The 25,706-nt window shown below is 38.4% G+C and overlaps 2 protein-coding genes across 6 annotated transcripts in view; one reads left to right on the top strand and one right to left on the bottom strand.

The window, feature by feature from the left end:
- The window catches only part of GPATCH2 (G-patch domain containing 2), a 126,768-nt gene extending 124,828 nt beyond the window's left edge, over positions 1–1,940 (bottom strand). Inside the window, exon 1 of one of the 4 annotated variants that reach the window (XM_075088857.1) lies at positions 1,202–1,940. In XM_075088857.1, coding sequence (XP_074944958.1) covers positions 1,202–1,578 — 377 coding nt within the window. In that variant the 5' untranslated portion in view covers positions 1,579–1,940. Of the gene's footprint in view, positions 1–48; positions 609–1,201 lie in introns of those variants that run through there. The other 3 variants (XM_075088856.1, XM_075088854.1, XM_075088858.1) reach the window with 3 other exon arrangements.
- SPATA17 (spermatogenesis associated 17) overlaps positions 1,109–25,706 on the top strand; it is a 95,799-nt gene continuing 71,201 nt past the window's right edge. The window contains exons 1-5 of one of the 2 annotated variants that reach the window (XM_075088860.1): positions 1,109–1,234; positions 7,767–7,856; positions 9,944–10,025; positions 16,580–16,630; positions 22,108–22,211. In XM_075088860.1, coding sequence (XP_074944961.1) covers positions 10,017–10,025; positions 16,580–16,630; positions 22,108–22,211 — 164 coding nt within the window. In that variant the 5' untranslated portion in view covers positions 1,109–1,234; positions 7,767–7,856; positions 9,944–10,016. Of the gene's footprint in view, positions 1,235–1,661; positions 1,786–7,766; positions 7,857–9,943; positions 10,026–16,579; positions 16,631–22,107; positions 22,212–25,706 lie in introns of those variants that run through there. The other variant, XM_075088859.1, reaches the window with a different exon arrangement.

The raw sequence follows: 25,706 nt of genomic DNA, 5'->3' as shown, positions 1-25,706 counted from the left end.
GAGACTTTCTCATTTAGAAAAATGTAAAGAAGCCATGAAAATACCTACAGGAACAAAAAAGTGGTGGTATCCGCAGAAGCGGAGGAGCAATGAAGTTTCCCATGTAAGAAAACTAAGTGCTAAGCCCTTCTCTTCCTTGTCTTCCTCATCCCCAGAAAAAAAAAAAAAACAAAGAAAAACAAAACACAAAAATCTATTTCAGATCTGGGAACTGTATCAGCAGGTGTCTGTATACGTAACATAGCCCCAAGGCCTCAAATTATCAACATTCAAGAAAAAGAAAACCACACACAAACAAAACCCCACCACCTCTTCTCTACTTCCTTTAATAAAAGTGAAATGAACAAGAAGTGAATACACATCAGTTGACACCTAACATACCACAAGATACCTAACACTTCACGAAGGAAATGAAAGGCTTCCCAACTGGTTGGTTAGGACAGGCTCTTAACAAAAATCACTTTTCCCTATTTCTATTCTGTTACTCAGTTTCCCCTCTTCACAGTTCTACAATAAAAACAATATGGCCCTTGGGGTCACTAATGCTACTATATGGAATTACATAAAACCGTAAGTCTGTGCACTACATTGCAGTAGAACTACCCATACTTTCCCCGCTCGCTGGCTCCAGCTGCACTTGTTGATTCTTGGTTCGCAACAACAACAACAAAAAAAGCTTCAGAGCAGCAACCACACCGACTGGTTATCTCTGCAGCACACACTGCAAAGGGTTTAGGCCTTAGAGTATCTACCACAATTAGAAAAACCCAAAAACGCACCAAAACACTGAACGAGCTTGTGACAAAAGTGCTGATTTATCGTTTGCCTGCTGTCCTTTTTCGAGCAACAAGGAGAAGTTTCTTCCCACAGCCCCCCGCTCGCTTACAAAGGCGGCGAGCCGTTGAGACGTGCCGGTGGCATCTGCCGGGCCTCCAGCCCCTCGGAGAGAAGAGCACCGACATCTCTCCCCGCACCCAGCCGGCAGCAGAGGGGAGGGCAGGCCGGGGCGGGGCAGCGCTCACCCCCGCGCTTCCAAGACCCCAAGACGCGGCGCGGAGACGGTGTTTCCCATCCCCTCCCCCAAAGACCGGCACCGCCTCCGGGAGAGGGCAGGGGGCGGCGGAGCCGTGTGTCCCCTCCCACCCTCGGGCGGGCGCCCCGGCGCCCCCCGGCCCGCCGCGCCTGCTGGGCCCGGGCTTACCAGCTCTTCCTCGTCGCCTGAGCTCGGGTCGGGGTAGGCTCAGCGACCCGGAACATGAACCCGGCGCCTCCCCCGGCCGCTCCCCGGGGAGGCTGGCGCCGCTTCGCAGAGACTGTGCCAAGGAGGGCCGGGGCAGGGGCGGCGGTGCGGGGGGCTGGCGGGGGCTGGCGGGCGCGGGCGGGAGGGGAGGGCGCGGGCGGCCGGCGCGGCTCCTCAGTCCCCCATGATGAGAGCCCGGAAGCAGCTGCGGCACCGGGAGGAAGCTGGGCGCGACCATCTTGTCTCTTCCCCTCTCTCTTCGGGTCGCTGCGCAGGGCCGCCGCGTCCCCTTCCGCGCCCTCCGCCGTGTCCCTGCTTCTGTTCCGGTCCCGCTCCATGGGGCTGCTGCTGCCGCCGGTGCCTCGCCGTTGCCTGCCGGCAGGGCTGCTGTGGGGAGGCCACCCCGCACCCGAGCGGAGTGGTACGGCCCCGTTGCCATGGTGGCGGCGTCGGGAGGGCGGGAAGCGGGGAGGGAGGATGGCTGCCCTGGCCCGGCTTCAGGCGAGGCTCTCGGGGCTGCGGGAGGAGTATTTCCGTAGGAACAGGTAACCGCGTCGTGCGGGTGGTGTGGCGGGACGCACCTTCTCATGCTGGGGTGGGATGGCGGGGCAGGCAGCCCCCAGTCTCCCCCCGCAACGAGATGGTGGCCCTCCCGCTGATAAAGGTTTAGCGTTAAATCCCTTTCCGACAGCATCCTCTTCCCCTTCCCTCCTGCCCCCAGATATTGCCAGAGTGATCTAGGAAGACCCGATGGCAGCAGCTCAGCTTCTTCAAGGGTTCCGTTTATGCACTAAAAACAGTCGGTGTCCCGCTCATCCCCCGCCCACTGCTTATTTTGAGGGGAAAGGAGTCTCTGGAAACTCCCGATGGGCGCTGAGCCTCGCGAGCTCGGTCCCCCATCCCTCCCCGGGCGCCTGCCTCTCCCCGTCCCTCCCCGGGCGCCTGCCTCTCCCCGTCCCTCCCCGGGCGCCTGCCTCTCCCCGTCCCTCCCCGGGCGCCTGCCTTCCCCCGTCCCGCCCCGGGAGCCTGCCTCTCCCCGTCCCGCCCCGGGAGCCTGCCTCTCCCCGTCCCGCCCCGGGAGCCTGCCTCTCCCCGTCCCGCCCCAGGAGCCTGCCTCCCCCCCGCTCCCGCCCGCTCTCCGGCGGCGCCGCTCTCCCCAGAGGCTTGCTCATACTGACCCCACGGAGTGGCACGCAAGCCGTGAGCTCCTGTTGTCGTGGCTCAAATCTGTAACTTTTAGTGGACGTTTAGTTTATCCTGTTGAAAAGTACCTTTTTTTTTTTTTTTCCTTTTAGTTAACTGACAGAGAACCCCCAAGCTTCTGAGCTAGTTGATATTTATTACCCGCAATATTTAAAACTTACCTTCGTTTCTAAATTTGATTATGCGGCTTGAGTTTCCATTACCTGGGACATTGTATTTTTCTACTAAGTTAAGGAGATGTTTATTTTCTTGAAGATCCACACATCCCACGCTGAGAGCAGCAGGCTGATCGATCAGATCACCTGTTACCCTTCTCTTTGCCAGATGGGACAGTTTGTGCTGCCCAGTTTTCTGACTGCTAAGATGGTGGTGGCCAACTTTCACCAGATCAGATTTTAGGAAATGAAATGTTTTAAGACCTATTTTAATATTGCATAGATTTGTCCTGTAAACCCTTTTATTCAACTGTATTGTCGCTGCTGCTGTATGTGTAATCCTAATGCTCAAACATTTTTTTTTAAAAAAAGCATATTTAGCATAGTGATAGGGCTTTTTTATACTAATTAATTAATCATTTAGTTTAGAATCTAATTACAACATTATTAGCATGAATAATAAAGCTCCCGAACATCACGAAAAGCTGCACCAAATTCAGGTCCCGCCTGCATATAGAGTTGTGTTTTCCTGTTCTTTCCCTGAACTTTAGCTTGTACTGTTGTGGTTGTACACACAGCAGTTCACTAAATGAGCATCAGATACAGAAGGCTATGCTTGTATTTCACAGCTTTCAGGTTAGAAAGAGCAAGCTGAGCCAGACGTGGAAATCCATTGGAGGGCAGCATGCTTGATGTTTGGGGATTTGTTTTTTTGGCAGAGCTTTCAAAAAATGAATTGTTTCCCTTTTAAGAATAAGCTATAATCCATCAGCTTCTTGAAATTCAGATTTTCAGCTGAGAATTTAAATGAGAGGCTTTAAACAGTCCAGCTCAGCAACTGAAGGGCTGATCAGTAATCTGATCTTTGTTCTTTAGGGTGAAAATCTTGGACTACTTCAACACAGCTGTCAGTAAAATCCTAAACAAATCAGAATATCTTAGTTTGAGGTTTTGGTAGATCCTTATTTAAATTAGTAACAAGTAAGTTTTGAGCCAAAGTGTGTCAAATATGCAGTGGTCTTTGAAGTATTTTTGAAGCATTTGTATTTTGAAGTCAGACGACAGCTTTAATTTCCCTTTCAGAAGTATGCTTTACCTACATAATGTAACAGAGCCAAATCTGTGATGCCATGAACACATGAGTCAGTGTCATCTGTGCAGTCACTCATCCACGAATAATTTGAGGGCATTCAGATAAAAATACATGATACTGTAAAAAAAGCAGTAACCTACTCTATAAAGTCAGTATTCTGCAATGAAATACCAGATTCCCCAGAAAATCTGAGTTGATCTGAAGCATCAGAAGGTGCAGAAGAGTATAGATTAACAAGTATTTACTTTTTTTTTTTTATAAGTTGCCCTGTTTGTGAATACCTCCAAGGGTAAGACTTGAAGGATTTAGTTCTATGTGTGTCAAACACCCTTTAAGACAAAATAAAAATATTTCTTTCTCGACCTATCTATCAAGACCTAAAAGCAGAATTCTGTTGTGGACCTAGAGCACACAGACCCTCCAGAGCAGCTTGACTTAAAGCAACACTGGTGAAAACTAAGTACTTGTGATGGGTTGACCATGGCTGGACACCAGGTACCCATTAAAGCAGCTCTATCACTCCCCCCCATCAACTGGACAAGGGAGAAAAAGTATAACAAAAAGCTCGTGGGTCAAGATAAAGACAGGGAGAGATCCCTCACCAATTACTGTCATGGGCAAAACAGACTTGGGGAAATTGATTTCATTTATTGCCAATCAAATCAGAGCAGGATAATGAGAAATAAAAACTAAATCTTAAAACATCTTTCCCCCACCCATCCCATCTTCCTAGGCTCAACTTCACTCATGATTTTCCCTGCCTCCTGCCCTCCAGCAGCGAGGGGGATGGGGAATGGGAGTTGCGATCAGTTCATCACATGTTGTCTCTGCTACTCCTTCCTCCTCAGGGGGAGGACTCCTCACACTCTTCCCCTGCTCCAGCCTGGGGTCCCTCTTGTGGGAGACAGTCCTCCATGAACTTCAACATGAGTCCTTCCTATGGGCTGTAGTTCACAAACTGTGCAGCATGGGTCCTTTCCATGGGGTGCAGTCCTTTAGGAACAAACTGCTCCACTGCAGGTCCCTATGGGGTCACAATTCCTGCCAGCAAACCTGCTCCAGCATGAGCTCCTCTCTCCATGGGTCTATAAGTCCTGCCAGGCTTCCCACAGTGTCACAGCCTCCTTTGGGCATCCACTGGCTCCAGTGTGGGGTCCTCCACAGGCTGCAAGTGGATATCTGTTCCACTGTGGACCTCCATGGGCTGCAGGGGGACAGCCTGCCTCACCATGGTCTTTACTTGGGTCTGACTTGGAGCCGGCTGGCACTGGCTCTATCGGACATGGGGGAAGCTTCTAGCAGCTTCTGACAGAAACCACCCCTGTAGCACCCCCCGCTAGCAAAACCTTGCCACGCAAACCCAATACAGTACTCTTGCTAGCAATTACTGCTGCAGGAAGAACACAGTAATTGAAGTGCCTTAACGTAAACCTCCAAATTAGAAAACTTTCTTTATCTTTCAAAATGCATTTGCTGTTTTAGGGCTCTATACCTGTTTCATTAAAAATTACGGCAGGTTGATGACTGTAGTATCTTGCCTGTTGCTTGTGGTTAGACAGGTTTACCTGATCTTAATAAAGTTCCTGCCATGCTTTATGCAGAACTCTCTTTATGTCAGAGGTATGAGGTCTCCTAAACAGACTGTGTATTTTTAGGGAAAGCACCTTTCTAGGGAGGGACTTGCCCAATGATGGCACAATGCAAAAATGCCATAATCCTGCACCTTGAGAAATATCCTGTCAGGTTAATCACTAGAATATAAAAGATCTGTTAGTGCATTCTTTTATTTCAAGTGTTAAACAATTTTATCACTTATTCTAGAACCTAATTTTATTTACTGTAACATCGATATGTCAGATGCTGAGCTTGAGTGTCTAATCAAAATCATTTACTTCTAGGTAGAAGTATTCTGGAGGTGTCTGCTTCCTATGAAGTCTAGGAAGCTGCACAAGAAAGGAACTGGGAAGCTCTCTAGCATAAATGCCATCTTTGCTTTGGACTTATTTTGTGGTCTTAGGTAAAAAAAGTGTGACTTACACAGTTTCCAGGTACTGGACAGGTCTGATGCATGTCAGATGACAATGAAAATTTGTGCCCACTTAATGTGATTTGAGAGCACATTATGCACCAGATGATATAAAATGAATGGAGCTAAGGCTGCTTGGTCTCTGGTAGTAACTCTGTGTTTCGTTTTTCAGGAAATATAAGAAAGATAATCCTAATTTATCAGATTAATCTTGTTGGTGTTTACTGAGGCAATTAATATTGACACAACACTTTGTTAGGAGAACTACCTAATATCGAGTAGTTAAGACAACTAACTAATAGTAACCTAACTGTTCTGTTGTGGCAGATGTGACCAATTAAACTATTTGGTAAATATGTTCCTAATAAAAATGGGATAGTGAAAAATCCATGCAAATGAAAATATAATTTTAAGTTCAAAGACTTGACAGTTGTTGACGTTTTGAAACAAACAAAAAAGTAAAATCTAGAGGTGATCTCATAACTGGGTTCTACCCCTCAGGATTGAAACTCACCATAGTAATGATTTCTTCCTGAACTCTCTGAAAAGTCTCTTCCAGATTCATGTATTTCTTTAATCTCTTTTAGATTCATGGTTTTCCTTACATGACTTTTAGCCTTGTCACAAAGACCATTCCCCTAATAGACAGTCAGAGAAAGAGGGCAAGCAAGGACTGTCTTTTGGAATTATGTTCTGACTTTCTGATGGGGTCCTTTTACTTGTGCTTCTTTCCCACTTGTGCACATGCCTTTTCCTTGTATTAAGTCGTTTGACACAAAGCTTTACCAGCTAATATTTCTTGAAAATCAACTTGAAGTTTCAATTCTCCACCTGCATCTATGTTGCATCTTCAGTTGCCTCACCAGGATCTCTTTCTACTCATGTAACTTAAAAGCAAATTCTTCGTCTTTCTCTGTATCCACCCTTTTTCATTAGTTCCTCTAGCATCTATATTAATCAATGCTGCAACCGTAGCATATTTTCTAAATCTTTTGTTTCCTTTTTTCCCCTCCTTGCCTGTCTGCAGCACATGCCAATATGCTGCCAGTTTCATTTCTACATTTTCTCCAAAATCCATATCTTTGAATTCCTGTTGTGAAAAGTTTTGTCAAGACTCAGTAAGCTGTTGCACTGACTACTATAATTCCATGTAAAAGATTCCCATGATCATCCCTTCGGAATCTATCCAAATTACTAACACCATTTGTTTCCAATTCCCAACTTCCTTTTAAGCCACACTAAGATTTTGTATCCTGACATTCCAGGCCTTCTAAAATTTGGAAATTTCCACATCTAGTTTCTTTCCTCTGCTTTCATTGTTCTAACTCATAGTAGTTTTAACTTACATTTGTGTCTCACTTTCCTTCAGTCACGTCGTCTTCTTCATATTTCTCTTCTTTAAATTCCTTCTTAAGAAACTCACTAAAAGGTCTAAATCCTCTACTTTCACCATGTAAAATCAGCTAATATTCAAAGAGTGTATCTGTCACCATTATTGATGCTATCACTGTTCAGGTAATACAAAATATTTTATTTATTGGTCACAAAAAAATGTATTTGAACTAGACCTCACCCTTAGTATATGCTTCTTATTAATTCAATTGATATTTATCACTATAATATTGACCACAGTTGATTTATTTAATATTCATGCAGATATAAAATTTTAAACATAGCTAAAGGCTTTTTGTTATAGTTCAGGCCTAATTATCATTAAAGCATTATCCATGTATTTCACCTACAATGGAAGAAGTCCGTGACATGCTGACATGGTTATTCAGAATTGTATGGGAATAAGAAGTACACCCTCCCAGACCTTATAATCTACAACCTACAAGCTGTCATACTCTCTCTCTTTGTTATCTTCATAATATGCAACTAATGTAGATTATATTATTCTGCACTATTATTGAACTATGTAGATTTAAAGAGTGAAAACCCTGGTGAAAAAGATCACAAACTGCAACAGTAAGACATATTTAGAATAATTTTTCTCCTTTGGTATTAAATTACCATGCTGACAGGTATTACTACTCTTCATATTTTCAGATCTGTATATGAAGACATAAAAATAGAGTACAAAGCTGCTGTCATAATCCAGAGCTGGTTTCGAGGATGCAGGGTCCGAGCCCATCTGAGGTAGTATATTAAGCCTATTTTAATTTGTATTTCAATCTTGATTTTTTCATGATATTTCTTGATTTCTCATGGTATTACTTGATTTTAATGAAATGGGAGCTTTTTGGAAAAAAAAAGAAACCAATCAAAAACCAAACCATTATTCTGCTTTTAAATAGAATTAAATATATGCTGTGCCACTGTAAGAAATAATAATTTTTGATTTTCAGAACAACACAAAAATAAAATGGCATGATGAATAAGTACCATGGAAATAATCCACCTTCAGAACAGATACACAGTATTGTTTAAGAAATCTTGGAATGATTGGAAAAAAAGAGATGTCCCTCAAATATGCTGTTTGCAGAGACTTTTCTTATCTCTGTTATTGTGAACATTACAGAAAAATTGCCTAGGGAGTGTATGGTAACTGGAGTCTTACTCTAGAAAATTAAGTTCTATTGCTGGATTTGACAAGGTCATTTAAAAAAAAAGTCTTTCTTTACATAATTTTTCTCTATTTATAAAGGAAGAGATCATGTACAATTACTTTGTTCTGTAAAATGCCATATCGACATTGATATAAATTTTTTTGAAACACTATGGTTGGTTGCTTCTCCCAGGAGACTGTTCTCCATTTTTATGATCATAAGCCCAGTTGGTCAAACTCATATGCTTGAATTTCTGTATCTTCATAAAAATTAAGGCTCTGACGGATAGGGATTGTTACATCTTCTAGTTTGACCTCTTGCCTGTAGCCAGTAATTTTGTATCATGCAGACATACTGGATCAAACCTGAAGAATTATTAGGTTAAATAACATTAATCACTTAATAGCCAGTATTTCCCTCACAAAAAAATAGGCTACAGCCTTTATGTGCACTTGTTAAAAAAAGCAATGGTAATCTTTTTAACAGGGCTGGTTCAAGTGTGTTGTCAGAGGATGCTGCCATCACATGCAAGTGTTTGGCAGGCAAACAAAAATGGTATCTCAGCCCTCCAAGGAATATCAGCTATGCCATCAATATCAAAAGCCTCTACAAAGACAGAGGATTGGTTAGTGCCCCTCTGTTTCCAGCACATGAGTGACAACAGCGTGCTGCAGAAGAAAGTGAATGCCCCAGCATCTTTGCCAATCTATTCTGGAGGAAAATATTCTTCCAAATGTACCTTTGTATTTAGTAATGACCAATGTAAGAACAACAATGTTATTGTAACAAGCATGTAAGAACTAAATCAGCTAAGTGAAGAGGATTTTCTCTGCAACTGTTCAGAGTAATCCTGCTCAGTGTCCTCTTTCCAAAGATGGATGTGGTGTCTGACTTAGGAGCACAGGCTCAGTATAGCCAGTGTTCTGAATTACCCTCATATTTAGGTCCTTTGAATTACCTGCTGAATAAGGCTGCCTCCACTGAGTGAGTCTAGCTGTACTGCATGGCTTCTAAATTTGATGTCCATAGTTAGGTGGTATGAATGCTCCCCTATATAGCTTTTTGTAGGCAGTCCCAAAGTAATGATTACTTTTTTTTCTGCAAAATTTATGCGAGATTATAGAATTTTTAGTAAAATAATAAAGTATATATAATAAGGGCAGAATAAAAATTTACTTATAGTTAAGCTAGGCATAATTTTATAAGAGTGAAAAAGTAGTCTAAAAATTCCAGATATCTGTCGGTTTTGTCGAATACTTAAAAACTGCAAAGCTGTGAAAATGTTGCATGTCCCTGAAAAAATTCTGAACTGGTCAGATATGCTGGTTAAAACCCCCCATGAAAATACAATCATCTCTCATGCAGACTACATTTGTAATGCTATTTCATTAAACTTTTGTAATGATAATTGAAGTAGTATATAGATAAGTTTGCAGTAACCCATTTTTTCCAAAAGCAAAGTATGTTTGTATGTATATATTGGTTTATAAGTGTGTGTGTGTGTGTGTGCACATGTATGTATGCATACATACATATGTATAAAGTATGCTTGCAGTAGCCATCTGTTTGGAATAAGTATGGATAATACACTATACGTCATTTTAATATTAGGTACAAATAAAGTAGTATTGTAAAGTCTCAGAATAATCATTAGTTTGTTTTTATCTATCATTTCAGATACCTGAACAAAACGGCGATTTTTATACAGAAGTGGTGGAGAGGTTATCAAAGTCGAAGGTGCTTCAGAAAAATGGTGGAGGTAAAAAAGAAGTTTTAAAAATTTTGTTTGGTTATTTATAGAATACATATGAGGTAATTAATTCACTCGTCTTGAAATTAAAAAGCTGAAACATGATCCTTTATAGAGACAGACGCATACTTAACTTGACTATCGTGAAAAGCACCATTAATTTCAGTAAGGCTACTCATAATGGTCAAGTTAAGTCAGTATTTAAGTGTTTGCAGCTCTGGAGTATTAGCCCCCAAACCAGCAGTGAGATCTGCTCATGCAGAAGCCTGGCCGCACGACGCTAATTGCAGGATTGGAGCTTTTCAAGATGCTTTTTTTCCTGGCAGAACTTTTAATTATGAAAATAAAATAAGCCAATGTGTCTATACATTGCTGTTCTATGTTTTAGTGGTTTAAATTTCTTACTTAATGAACCTTGAAGTATTTGAGGTTTTGCCTTAAGGCACACAGGAGATCACAGTCAATCTAATTCCCCTGACGGACTTGAAGATAGCAAAAATGTATGATAGTACACAAGCTAAAGCCTCTCTTAACAGGTTTAGGTGATTAAGAAGAAACTAATTTGCCTTTAACATAAAGCAATCAAGTTTTTAATATTTAGTGTACTTCACTAATTTATCAATTTATGTTAATACTTTGCAAAAGATTTAAACTTGTTAGTCATTTATTCTTAATTCGTTTTGTTAAATTGTGTTTCAGTCCAAACAGACAAGTCAAGAAAAAGCAAAAAAATCCTGAACCATAATAAGTCATATAGTACAGGCTAAAGTCCATACCTCTTACTAAACTATGTTTTCAAGTAGAAGAGCTTGTGTGCCTAGAATCTTGACTGTTTTCCCCCAATTCTATCAGTAATCTAATTATAGGTTTTATCGCTTCCAGCTTACCTGGCTTAAGTAATAAAATATGAGTCATCCTTTCAGGCTACGGTTTTCAGCCTACCTTTTAAAACACTAATTTTTAAATACAGGACACATAGATGCATGGTTAGATTGGGTTCTGCTTTTAAAAAAAATGCGGGAATTCAGCTGAATATTGTCCCTGAGTTTAGGGAAGCTTTTTTTTTGATCTAGAAAAGCTTCTGTAGAAGAAGAGAAATATGGTGATGTTAATGTATGTTACATTTTTTTTAATGAAAAGAAAGGATCTGTGCAGCCACTGGGAAAAGGGAAGGAATAAATCAACTTCATGTGAAATGTTGACACAACTGCCAAAAGATGTTGAGGAACTCACTCTGCTGCAGGTTTTTAAGAGCAGGTTAGACAGATGTTTATCATGGATGGCTTAGATATGCTTTAGGTAATGTTTTAGGTGAAGTCATCTCATGAAGTCCCCTCAAGTTCTACATTTTTTCACAGTTAGAACATTGTAGAGCAGTGAATTTCACTTCAGAAACAAGGTGATTTATGTGTTTCTGTGTATTTCAAGATGAGAATAAGAACCATGTCAGGTTTTGGTATCTGGTCATTGGGTCTTTAAGAGGCCTTAAGCAGGACAAACATCTGATGGTGGCCATTTTACACATTTTTTAATTCCCCCAAATTGTAAGGAGCAATCTTTTGGCGATCCCATGGCCAAATGCTAATTTCTTTGTAGATAGTGATCAGTTTCCTATTTTAAACAGAATTATGTCACTTCAGAGACTGATTTTTGTAAATAAAGGCTGTAAAAACAGTGGTGCCCAGATAAGATGCAAAATGAACATACCACCACCATGGCTACTGTCCATTGCACTGATCTGAGTGGTGCCCTGTAGGTGAGATGGCAAGATAATCCATCCCAGAGAGCCAGCCTGCAACAGCATTTGGAATTGGTGCCCAGGGACAGGATGAGAGGCAGCGGGCACAGACTTAAATACAGGAAATTCCACTCAAAGATATGAAAGAACTTTTTTACTGTGAGGGTGATCAAATGCTGGAATGGGTTGCACAGAGAATGCAAGCTGTGCTTGTGGAGTCTTCATCCTTGGTGGTATTCAAAACCCAACTGATCAAGGCCCTAGCACAGTTTGCTCTAATTGATCCTGCTTTGAGCAATGGTTTGGAGCTCCAGAGGTCCCTGCCAACCTCAATTGTTCCATGCATCTATGAAATTGGAGGTCTTTTACCTCATCTCTTTATTAATTCTTTCTTCTTTTGCCCTCTTTTCTTAAAAAATACTGACAGTTACATTTAAAGATAAAGTATTTAAAATTGGCACAGATTTCCTGAAACAACCAAGCCGAGATAGCTAGCATCATAAAACCCCCTCAGCTTTCCATTGTTGAAATATATTTCTGAAAATAAAAGTAAAAATAGAAAAAGGTTTTAACCAATAAAGCCTAGCTCATATGTTGTTCTTCAAGGAGGCATAAATGACAAGTCCTTGCCAAGTCTGAAGCCTGTGGAATAATGTAGGACAAAAATTGTGCAAGCCCACATTTAGTACACACATTCTAAATCAGACCATGAATTCAGGATACCAGTACTTATCCAATATTAGCCAGGGCTCCAGAGAAACAGAATCTCATCAGCAAGCTTATGAATTGCACAGCAATCAGCGTAGAAAACCATTTTTTTCCCTCAAATGCTTCATTTTGTGCTTGCTGTCTCTTTGATTGGAAAGGACGAAATAGGACAGCCTGATTGGAAGCCAACCTGAAAGCCATGCAAGTAGCAGATAAAAAGGAACCTTCTTCTCCCTTTAGACTGCTATATTCAATATTATATGTTTGGGGTGGACTTGAGTATAAAGTTCAAATTCATTCCCTACATTCATTGTTATACTATCTTTACTCGATCAATGGCCGAATTAGGAATATTTTACAAAGAAACAAAAATTTTCTCAGCAGCTTAACATAAATTTTAATTTAAAGGATGAGTTAATGTTTGCATTGAACTCTTGTTAATAAGTGTTATAATGACTCCTGATTATGAAACACAATGATACATTTGACGTGATAGTTCCTTAAGTATATTAAAAAAAAATGGTCACTTTAAAATTTGTCTGCTGATAATGATCGGATTGGTATCTGCTGCCAGCAAACAAGGCAAAGCATATGCAGAAAATACCCATGATTACTTGACAATAAATCATTTTAATGATTATATTCAAAATTGTGAAATGTGAGTGGTACTGATGCGGAAAATAACAAAGGCTGAGGCTCATCAGATTGGCTGTCCATATGTGCATCACTACTACTGTTTCATTTGTTACTCCTCTAGTGCCTCTTCCTTTGATACATTAAGTAGAAAAAAAACTATTGATGGTGTTCGCATGACTAAAGTTATGTGCCTTTCAATATCCTAAATATAGGTGCTTTGGTATAAAGCTTTGTTTCCTAATATTAATCTCAAGCTAAGATTAAGAACTGTGGCCCTATAGTTTTCTTAAAAACTTAGTTACATTGGTCGTACTGGATTCTGAATGTCTTGCATGATCTGCATGAAATGATGAAGTTTAAAACCAGGCAAACACGAGAACATGAATCAAACTGTACATCACTTTTTCTTTTTACAATATTTCTCAAAGTCAAGAAATCACTTGTTAAGGCAAATGGTCTTGTAACACTTCATTTTTATATGAAGTCAGCATGCATGATGGCCATATTTTCAGCTCACTTTGGAAGGAGATGCAGTTGAAAAAAGTGAATATTTTATGTGGTGTAGTTTGACACCACCCTAAATATTTAGCTTCAACTCAGTAACCTGTTTTAAATAGACCCAGTCTAACCAGAATTACCCAAGTGCCTATTTGCTATATTAAAAAAAAGTGCTTGTTCCCAGCTCAGACCATGTGTTGGTTCCTTCTCTCAATCTACTGTCAGACAAATTTCTGGTTCTCCTTTGAATTTGTCAGTTTGTGTTAAATGATTAAAGAAAAAGAAAAACCCATCAGGATCAAATCACATTTGTGGGTGATCCCCAAACATGTTTTTAAACAGAAAAGGAGAAAGTAGTGCATGGTTTATAGAAAACAGGTTTCAGATATATTTTGGAATCATAGACTTAAAGTGAACTAGTAGGGAGACCTGTATATTAACATCAGAGACAGATACAAAGATGTCATGGTCCGGAACTGGAGGTGGTGCATGTCAGTGAGGTGGCAAGATAATTTTTCCCGGAGAGTCAACCTTGCAGTGCCACCATTGAATTGGCACCCAGTGAAAGGATGAAGGGCAATGCAATGGGCACAAGCTGAAATGCAGGAAACTGCACTTAAGCATAAGAAAGGAGTATTCTGGACAAGGAGCCCCCAGTTCAGGAAAGAATCTTTTGTTTACTAGGAAGGCACATAAATATACACTTGGGTTGAAGCACTAAATGATGGCTATGCTTTTGTGAATAGGGATGAACATATTCTTCATAGCTTGTAATAGCGGAACTAGTACATATTACTCTAATCAGAATCAGAAAACAGAGGGCAAATCCATTTGCAAATGTCACCTAGATGGTGACACAGGCTTTGGCTTTTGGTGCAAGGATAAGGTTGTAAGACAGTATATGAGGCAATTCTGCATTTGGCTGACTTGGGATTTAGAACAATGTTGAGTAAAAGCAGGAATGTGTAATTTCCTTTTATTTGCGTGTGACCTTGTTAAGTAGTGATAGGGTAAGACCTGGATTCATCACACCTAAGTGAGGTATGCGAGTTAGGACCCTAATTGCCATTGACTGGCTCTGTAAATAGTAGACACAGATGCAGTTGCAGAGCTCTTCAGTACTTTGCTGAGCTCAGAGGGAAAGTGGTCCCACTGTCTTTTGGTATTGATGATATAAAGAGCATAACAAAGTTAGGTCTCCTGTTTAGGTTCTTCAGTGAAGTAGGGTGGATTCGGACCTAAGTGCTTGCAGCCTTCAAATATGAGAAGAATAAACAAAAAGTTGTGGGTTTCTTTAGTTTAATCATTGACGACAGAAATCAGATGATCATTTTTACGCTTAGGAATTTCCATTGAAAATGTACTTATCTATTTGGTGGTGCAGCAACTCCTGGATTCCCTTCCAAAGAAAGAAAAGATGAACTGCAAAACGAAATTGTATCAATTTAATCAAACAGTTTACATATATACTCTAGACTTGGCAATGGTTATTTCATTCCAATATTAGCTATCTTCACTCACTATCACTCAGAAAACATTTATGGAGACAAAAGGGGAGGCAGAGTCCCCTATCTATTCTAATTGATACCTTTGGGCAGAGATTCCCTCAAATGTATGTATGTATACGTTTGTGTGTATACATCCACACATATACGTGAAACTTTTTGAAATTTAGCAGTCCTGTATTTTTCTTTCATGTAAGAAATATCTTTTCTACTGCTTCCATTATTAGTAGATTGGTATGATATTAAAGCGAGCATTTAAAATGCACCTTAATTAAACTGCAGGAATTATGCCTTGCTTAATGTAATGAAGAAAGAGAATTTAAAATGAAGTAGCATCATTGTGTTCATTTGTAAATAACATATTGCAGCCAACTGTTTCTTAATTGCCCAGACTGTTGATAAATAATCCAGTCCTGCTGCTCTCCACAGACAATTTGCTTTGGATCAGACTAGGCAATTCAAATAACACTAATTACAGTGAAACCCTTTTATAGTGAATTCCTGTTTGCCATGGGGGAGAAAATCACTATATCAGGGGAAAGCACTTTTGCCTTTGATTTGTGTCTAAAACATGAGAAACACATAAAAGCTGCATGTTGTGCTAAATAAAGGACATACTCTTGCATTCAAAGTACTTATATTTTACTTTTTATGATACAATTGTGAATTATGTTCATTTTGCATTTGTAATTAGAGGGCGGAACAGATGTGAAAGCTTAGTTTAAAGTGATGTATCCATTAAAATAACCTATGCTGCCAAGTGATTGCTTAGTATAATAGGGGATTCGTTCACTATGAGAGGAATTCTACTTTATTGGAAGGAAACCAGGACTTCAGGAAATGTTTTCTATATCAGGGGATTCACTGTAACATGGTATCATTGTATTTATGATTTTATGATGTTAAAATGAATATTAAATGAAACAAAATTCCCAAGGATTACTCGGGAGGCAGCTAAGTACATAACATTTAGTACAGATGGTTGGAAGGCACAATTTTGCTCCATCACTGCGTCCGTATCCTTGAACGATTTCGACTGAAGACAGCATTTCTTTGAATTTTTCATTAAACCAGACGTCTTGAAATATGAATTCCTTTTATGTTTCTGTGAGTTTTGGCTAAAAGAACCCCAGTGAATAAATCATACAATACTACGTGTCACCAGCACTTGTGAATATTTCTACTTTGTTATTCTACTCTCAGTAGAGCACCATTGATTATCAAACTCAGCGGAGAGCATTTTATGATCATATATCTCCATTAGCTCCTAGTTTGACTACCATAGATTTTTCTGGTTAAGCCTGCATTATGTATTAGGAAGCCTATCTCTTCAATACAAAGTTTGATTTTATTCTCTCTAAGTCTAGAACTCTTATTATGTATTATGTATAAAGATTCTTATCTTTTATATGTAAAAATAGGAGCACTGTCTTTGTGTAACTGAAATATATGCCATCTTTTTTTTCCTTGATTCACAGACAGCATATTTTATTATGAAGATGAATTTCTACAATGAAATGGCTGTCAGGGTAAATATTTCTTCACTTGTTAAACAAATGAAAAGTCAATTGTGCTCCGAATTTGCTTTTGATAAAATGAGCAAACCAGAATAATATACACTTGATTGATATGCTGATGGCAACAGCAGGAAATAGTACATAGTTAAAAATTAAAGTTACACTCTGTAGTCTGGGTTGTATTTGAAAACTGTAGCTGAATTTAAGGCATCTGCTTGTGTCTTGCCCCATTTAAATGTTCATTGTACCTTACTATATACAATACTGATAAAACCCCAAACGTTCTATCTGCAAGTAGTACTACAAATGTAGTCATATATTTCCAGTTCTGACAAAGTGTAGAACTTTTATGTTTGTTGATGTGGCTGTGCTATTTTTTTTTTTTTTTTTTTTTTGTTAGTACATGACATTTTATACATTGAATCTCAAAAGGGTTACTCAGAGAGTACAGGACAATTTAATTGCCTAAACATAGAGGTGGAACTGCACTGATCTCACTGATGATATTATGAGTGAGTTTTGCTAGATTAAGAGAGTATAAACAGCCTCTGAACTTCAATAAATATACAGCAAATGAAGTTTGTTATGGGGGAAATGGCAAAATATATTTAACTAGAAATTAGCATTTTTTCCTGAAATTTGGAACTGCACTTGAACAAATATGTAAAACAAACAGAGGAAGGACATGAGATAATTCTTGGGATAAAATCTTTTCATCTTACTTAATTCTGTTATTTCGTGGAATAAATCTGCTTTACTTTAAATAAAGGTCTATATCTTTTTTGGCAAGACATCTTACCTTTTGAATTCTACCAAATGTAGGAATGTGCTGGGGATGGAGAGCAACCCAAGGAAACTCCTGTAAAGTAGGAATATTCCCAATTTTAATTTTGTGGCCTTTCTGGATCCAGAATAACTCAGACTCAAGACGTGTTCCCATCAGGTTTTTGACTTGGTGCTGGTTCTCTGAAAGGCACAAAATAGAATCTTACATTTGGTGTGTGCTAGAGAGCTGAAGGTGTTTAACAGCAACATAATTCCTCAGAAATGCACTTGTTTGTTTGTTTGTTTGTTTGTTTTAGTTTATTCCTTAGCTAGCTAGGTTGAAAGTATTCCATAGTGGATTAATGTTGTGTACTCATGTGGCTGAAATCAGTGAGGAAACACAAGATGCAAGCCAGCTCTTAAAAGTTGGCTGTGTGCTTTTAGAAGGCCTTTGAAGACCAAATTTCAGAGGTAATTATGTATTCTAGTGAAATGGAGTTTTGCGTTTGGTCTTTCATTTTTAAAAGAAATTGAATGTGTTCCCATTCATTTGTAATGGAAATATAATGTTGAATCATTAGGTGATATAAATCTTCAAAGTACTATCTTTTCAGTCGTGTCCTTTTCTTTAATGGAAATTTGAATCAGTAGGAAACAATAGAACAGGTCTTTATTTAGTTGCAAATGTCAGAATCCAATTCTCCTCTGTCTAAATCTTGCACATCCATATCTGCAGAGCAGATTTCAATTGCTACCATTCTGAAACACCAAATGTTGGGGTTTTTTGCTGCCACCTGTTTTTTGAAGAACTAACCAAGGTCCAGGACAACAGAGTTTCTGCACAAATATGTGGTCAGACTTTAGGTTTCCTAAGCCAACAGTTCCTTGCATTCACACATTGTGAGCTTGATTCATAATTAATATACTTCAGTGTTCTGAAAATATGACAATAACTGTGTATGTTTTTCTATTTAACCACTTAGTTTTGCCTCGTGATATTAAAATATTTATTTCAGTTTATTAGAAAGGCACTTTTGATTTTGGCAATTGAAGTACCATTGAGGGCGTACACGTGCTCATAGTTTCGAAGTCAATCTACATCTCTGTCTCCCTGGATTGCATTTAGTTGTAATGAGAATTATCAGTTTCACCTTTTAAAATTAAATCAGAGAACTTGTTTTAATCAATTTCAGTTTTGAGTACTAGGTCAGAATATGATTCCCTCTCTTAAAAGATTTAAGGTTGCTATAAATTTTCAGCAACAAAAGTAGTCCTATGAAAAAAAAATATTTCCATGAGCAGATGGCTTTTGATATATCAAGGTTTTGCCATTTGTTTTAGTGCTTAAAATAAACATTATTTATAAGACCACTTACATTTTGATGTTACTTAATGAGGAATATGCATCATTGATTTGACTAGCTTAAGAGGTCATTTAGAACTTGCCCGTTAACAAGCTGTAATCTGCTGAGCACACAATGACTTTGTTTAAAATTATCTGTTCAGTGCTGATCAATGACAATAATTGTTTTGTACCAATCACTGTTGAAACTTGCTAATTACTTTGAAGGGCATATACACTTGTCTCTTCTTTTCCAAGAATTTTTTGAACATTCACCTTGGAATTAAAAAGAAATATAGTTGTAACACGTTGTACTTTCTTACAAAAACAAACATTTAGAACTTTCACACTGAAAATATGAACATCATCAGAAGCATTGTATAAAATGTTCTTTTCCAAAAAGATTAGTCTTCAGTTTTGTGATCTCTGACATGCAACGTCAGGGAAACAGAAATCTAGAATAAGATAATTTGAGGCATAATGCAGTTTTTCTTACTTATGTTTCATTCAGTTGAAATCAGTGAGGTCATTCTGAACAAAGTGGTGTAAATAAATGTAGAATGCAGCATTTAATTGGTACACTGAGGCTATTGGAGACAATTATAGCTTTATACAATTTGAGTCTTTTGTCTTCCATTTTGAGTTTTGATCCTTTAACCCACAAATATCCAGTTCTGCATTTATAACTGTGAGGTGAAGACTGTCAGAAAGAGTTTCAAAGGGACCATAATCCTGCATTAATGAGCACACAGCTATATGGGAGCCAAATTGCTCTTGTTGAGAAATTTTGAAGCCAAACAGAAAAACAAAGCTAAGATCCTTATTCACATGCAAAGGGTTTTGCTTAATCCCAGATCTCTGAAGGCATACTCATTCTTTACTCTTTCTCTATCCCCTTTTAACCCAATAAGCTTGTGTATGAGAAAGTGGAGTTGCAAAGACTATGAAATTTACTATCATCTAGTGCAAAGAAGCACGCCTAGTGCTTAACCCTTCTTGTTTCCGTGTTCAGCTGCTGACATAACTATTATTTATTCATATTATAGTAATGTCTAGAGGTCCAAACCCTTTTTATTAAAAAAAATCCTGAACAAACAACACCACATTAGTAAAAGAAAATACTGACTTTTTAAATTAGTTCGAGTCTTACTTGAGAAGAGAGGAAAATACAGGGTGATGCTCTAAGGGGAAATAGAAGAGCATACTAACACTAAAAGTGAATATCCTCTTATTCCTAACAGCTTTAGTGCATCATTTTATTTTCTTGGTGCCACATCACTCAAAGAATTACTGAAAGCTTTCCTTATTCTCTTGTTAAATCTCACGTAAAGAGATAATTACAGCTGTACCACAAGGTGCCATCAGTTGAGAGTGAATGCAAGTTTTAACTTTAAAGTGTTTTGGCTTTTGTGATTGCAAAGTGGTACCAAAGACAAAGTATAAAAATATGCAACCTGCCTTAGTTAGTCTGCTTATAAATGGTTCCAGCGTGTTACTGTTTTCAGCTCAGGAAACAGCAGGAGGTGAAAAATTGCAATAAATTCTGTCAGTTGTTACAGTGGTACAGAATTGGACTGCAATGGAACTGGATGGAATAGAGAGAATTTTTCCTGTTACTGAAGAGCACTCCTAAGACTTGATGGTACAGCCTCTGAAGTCACTGCATGCAGAGGTTGATTGACAGTGGGGAGCAACAGGCAGATTTTTTTCCCTTGCCTTCCTCCTGAATCAAACACAACAAAACATGACACACTTTTTCCCTTTTTCTACATGCTGCTTTGGAATAAGAGATAGGGTAAGAAAAAAACAACAAAGCAACACAAACACATGGATTGCACTCCACTTACCAAGTCATACCTTGGTTCTTTAAAGAGAAATGCTGGGGTAAAGGGAAACAAGAAAAGCTTTCTCTGTAGGTACACTGAAGAATTTAAGTTCTTGAAAAATCTGGTAGCCAGAGACCCAAAGGAAAAGGAGAGCTCTTGGCAAACTACAATGTTTTTCTCTTAATTGCACTGAGTGAAGGTGAGTAGCTTCTTACCTTAGAGTTGCTTCTGGATTGTAAAACCTTAGTCTTCTTGCTTTTTTAATATAGATTCTGCCTTTCAGCTGTTATGTCTCTTAAGACTTCAAAGCTGTAAAGGTCAAAGAGATGGAAGCTGGAGCAGGAGTGAAGATAATGCAGTCTAGAAGGTAGAAATTTGGAGATTAATTTAGAAATATATTGAGAAAAAAAGGAGACAAAATACAAGCAAGGAAGGAAGATAAGTTCAGGGGTGGAATAATGTAAAGAAAGATGATCTAGACACTGAGAACAGAGGAAAAGATCCTTAATCTATTTTTCAGGTGTATTGATCTAGAATACACTGACCTCTTTTGGGAAAGAAAATGAGTGATAGCAGCCTTCAGCATGACTGAACAGAGCAAGTTACATCTTCTGCCTGTACATGTCATGGCACAGGGATAAATATGGTGAACCAAATGGCAATACTGATAATTTTTTACCTAATTAATACTTGCTTTCCCTTCCCACAGAACATATCGCCAGTAAATCTGTAATAATTTCAGAAACATCATTATTAGAATTTTTAAGTATCAGAGAAGGTTTAAACTGCTTTGTTGAAACTGCTTTCTTGAGGAAAGTCAGGCTAGACTAAGCCTTTTTATTTTCTCTCTTTTTTAAAAAATATGCCAAAATATGAATCCTTTCTGGTGGAGGATGCTACCTGATTTCTGTTCTTAATACATCTTTAGGACTAGCTACAGATAAATAGTCTTCCTTTTCCAGTTTAATCATTACCTGTTATGCAGGAGGAATAGGATTTTGTGAGAAGATTATAATTAATGTGCAACAAATAGACATGAATCATCTTACACTGGAGTTGAAAGAACTGCAATTTGTAAATGATGTTTCCAGAAGGCCTGATTCAATGAGTTACTGGGAGGGCTCCTATTCAGCTTAGATTATACCCAGAGCACAAAGGTGAGAGTGTAGCAGAAGATATCGGTGAGGTGGTGACTCAGTAGGGAATGCATGTTGTACCTGAGAAAAGGCACAGCTCTGTTGTCTGTTTTTTACCATTCTTACATAGATCAATCCCACTGGCAGTAGCAGACACTTCTTTTCAATGCTACACCCCAATATAAACAGTGGTTTAAAACTTGATATTATTTTTTTAATGTTGGCATTTAATAGTCAATTCATATCACCGTTTAACTACAATGTTGTGTCCCACCCTAATTTTCTTCATTGAAACATACCAGCTCTTCTACTTGATATCGCTTTTAAGGAAACAATATTATTTTGGAAACACAACAGATATTTGATATACATACAAACTTTTGATTTGAAATATACTAAGCAAATATTTATTTCCTCTAGATTCAGAAAAGATGGCGAGGCTATTATGTTCGGAAATATATCCATAATTATTATGCACTGAAGAAATATCTGGAAGCCATTTCCATAAATAATGAGATTGTCAGGTAAAGATAAAAATTCCATGTGGTAAAGCATTCATTTCCTCTTCTTTTATTTGTAAAAAGTTTATGGCACTTATTAAACTATTTCTCTGAGTGTAGGAACCTCTCCATTATCAAATATCTATCTATATATACACATATATATATATATATCAGTTGTCCTTCCCTTTATCCTAAGCGTGTGCATGTTGTGCCACATTCTGTTCTCATTTACACTGTTATGAATCCAGAATTAATTAGATGTACTCTGGGTTTATACCCGCTTAATAAAACCAAATTTGGCTCTTCATCTATCCTCAATGCTCATACATTATTGTGTCCTAAATATGGTTTGTTGAACTAGATTTTTTTTCCCCCAGTATATACCAGCTAAAAAAAATTTCTTTTAATAATTTTTTTGAAACGTGATTATTGACAATGACTGAAAGTGCGGATTTGGATCTAAGTTACATGTATGAGCCATGCTATGAATATTAATTGTGAAAGGTATTGGTGTGACATAGTGAAACAGACCTTTCATAGTTACGGAAAAGATTAATTCACCTATTAGGTTTCTGGCTAGAACTGTTGTTGCTATATGTTCCTACCCTATTTCTGCTATCTGTCCCTTGTCTTCCCCTGTACTCAAGTTGAAAGCTCTCTAAAGCAGAGGTAATTATTTCCCTCGAGCACATTTGATGTTCTGATCCATGACTGTATCTCCAGATAACAGCAGAAACAAAGAGGCAAAATAGTGTGTGGCCATGATCGTTACTTTCTCATTGTAAATGAAGCAATGTTGGACAAAATCCATCCAGTTTTTGCTGTCCAGAAAGCCTAAGACAAATCTTTGCTTTCTGAAGCACAGAAATATAAGGGAGTCTAGTGAAAAAGTATTTCTGGGAGACTCATCTAGGTCACATGGCAAAGACAAATCAGCCAAAAGACTGTTACAGAAAACAGCAGATGCAAGTTATGTATGAAAAAAAGAATTATTCAACTTTTTTGGATGCTGCTCGTTAATTTATATTATTTTTCCACAATTATAGCTGATGCTACATCCTCTTTGTCATAGCATTATAACCCATGCATTACATTGCTACCTGTAATAGAGCATACTGATAACCACCTATCTCTAATCTCTCATTGCTATTCATTTAAATGTAATCTATGTAGAAAGTTAGATCATAAGTCAACAAAACCAGACTTAAAAAATGTCATCTCTTCAACTGTACCTTCTTGTTCTGAAATCCTTGAAATATGTTCTCTTCTTGCAAAGGTAGAGTCCTAGGAAGACTGGACCAAATCTTGGAATGTAAATGAAGGCGTAACTTTTCTGGTCTGAAATTAGTATGACTGGATAAACTGCAAAGACACGCCCTGATTCTCTGTTCAGAATAGTTCTATCACTCCTCTCCATTCCCTCACTAAACCTGGAACAAGGCTTATAACATGTCAGTTAGATTGACCTTTGATGTGTGTGAACAAAACAAGATAGCAAGTGGTATTCTTGCTGTACTGAACACAGATTGATGGGAACTTTGCATTTTATTTCCCCCCACCCACAGCAGGTCTCTGCTGGGTACATCTAAGTTTGGAGGACTACAAAAATATTTGTCTCTCAGTACTTGGCATGTTCATCAAATTCCCTAGTATTTGTTCCAGGTCATTAAAAGCCATAAAGCCTATGCATTGGGGAGGTATTTTAATCGAGAAATACTTTTGTGCTGTTTTTCTTTAACAAGTAGGGTGAGCAGTATGACTTCAGGAGCATCAAAATGTATCAAAGTTGGTATGTGTGAGCTCTTACCTGGCAACTGATATAGTGATATTCTGCTAATTTGAGTTCTGTCTTCTGGAGTTCACAGAAATGTATGTCTTTCAGGTTAAAAATTTAATCTTTCAGATGAAAAAAAGTTAAAAAATAAATTTTTGAGCAAATTTGGTCAAATGGATCTTATCATTTCAGTTGTAAAAATTCATCAGTTCTCAAGTACAATCAAGAATCACTGCAGTAATCTCTTTACTGGGCTACATTTGGAAAATAATATGTATATTATCTCCAACATTCTCTTATGAAATCTAACAGATGTTTAGTGAAGATCAGGTGTAGGCCCTCAGCCAAACAGATTTTTCCTGTCATTGGGCTAAGTTGCTGCCAACTACTTTGGCCCAAGGTGGCCCACTGTGTTTCTTACGAGGAATACTGAACAAGGTGGAGACGAGAATCTCTGCATATTTCATCAGCCATCCCATCACATGTGGAAGGGTATAACCTCATTGTTCATAAACATTTTGTGTATACAAAATTCTTGCAGTTGTTAATTTTAAAAAACACCAGGAATTGTCTGAAATTGAAGGAGCACATTTATGAAATGGCTGGGTTTTATTCCAGCATCAGTATTATGGAAATTTACATGTTGGTGGACAGAGCGACTATCACACTTGTGCACTCAGATTAGTCTGGCTTTGAGTGTTTCACATCTCTAGAACACCACAAAACAACACAACATGATACATGAAGTAATGCGTTTTTTCTTATTTGTCTTATACCTATAGTCAGTGTTAATCAGAAAATATGCATTAGTGCTGTGCCAGTGCTAGTAAAGAACCAAGTTCTCCACAAATAGCGACAGAACCACAGTAGAACAGAGCAGTGTAACCCCCTTCCTCCTGTCCCCCCCCAATCCCCCAACAAACAATCCAACAAAGTACACACTAGAAGTTTATAATTTCAAAAGTTTGTTTAAACTCTATTCTTTCTGGAATTATGATGCAATTCTAAACAGAACCAAAATATATTGTTCTCAGTCTTCTAGAATAATACTGACAGAATTTTTATTTATCAACGGCTATCTGAAATCACATTACAAGTCCTTCTGAGATATGTTTTTACCTCTTGGTCTCCAGAACCAGGGACTGTACTTGTTTTTCTCCTCTTTCATTAAGGAGGAACCTGTATCAAATTATGCCTCACTTGTATCTAAGACAAACTTCAGAGGAAGTTGCCATGAAACTGGACATTCTGTTATTTTCATATAAGAGTATAAAAGTTCTTGAACAAAGTTTGTTTCTCTCTCCTCCTTCACCCTCTTTTTTTTAAAATACAAGACACTTCCTTTACTATGAGGTTTTCTCAACCAGTAGCCACATCTTTACCTTTCAGCTTTAATACAAGCCGTCCTTATTTAATAGCAGCCCTCATTTAGTAGCCAGACCTTTATCATTTGTCTTTACTGTGAAAAGCCCAGGAGAAAATAAACTTAATAGAAGCTGCCCCAGTTTAAAGCCATAGAGGGATGTAATTAAGTTTAACAGAAATTGATTTAACAGAAATTGACCTAAAATATAATTAAATAATGATAGTCATATTATGTGTGAGTTTGCACTCACTTAACAGACTGCTTATCCTAACTTAAGGCACTGTTTTTGTATGAACTGAAGATAACTGCCAGCTTTAGCTCCCAGGCTGGCTGAAGAGTGGGTGGGTTTTCCTCCAGCATTCCTATTACTTCCTAC

This window comes from Phalacrocorax aristotelis, chromosome 3 (assembly GCF_949628215.1).
Source record: "Phalacrocorax aristotelis chromosome 3, bGulAri2.1, whole genome shotgun sequence".
In the NCBI taxonomy this organism is placed as follows: domain Eukaryota; kingdom Metazoa; phylum Chordata; class Aves; order Suliformes; family Phalacrocoracidae; genus Phalacrocorax; species Phalacrocorax aristotelis.
This window is presented reverse-complemented; position numbering and strand designations above follow the sequence as displayed.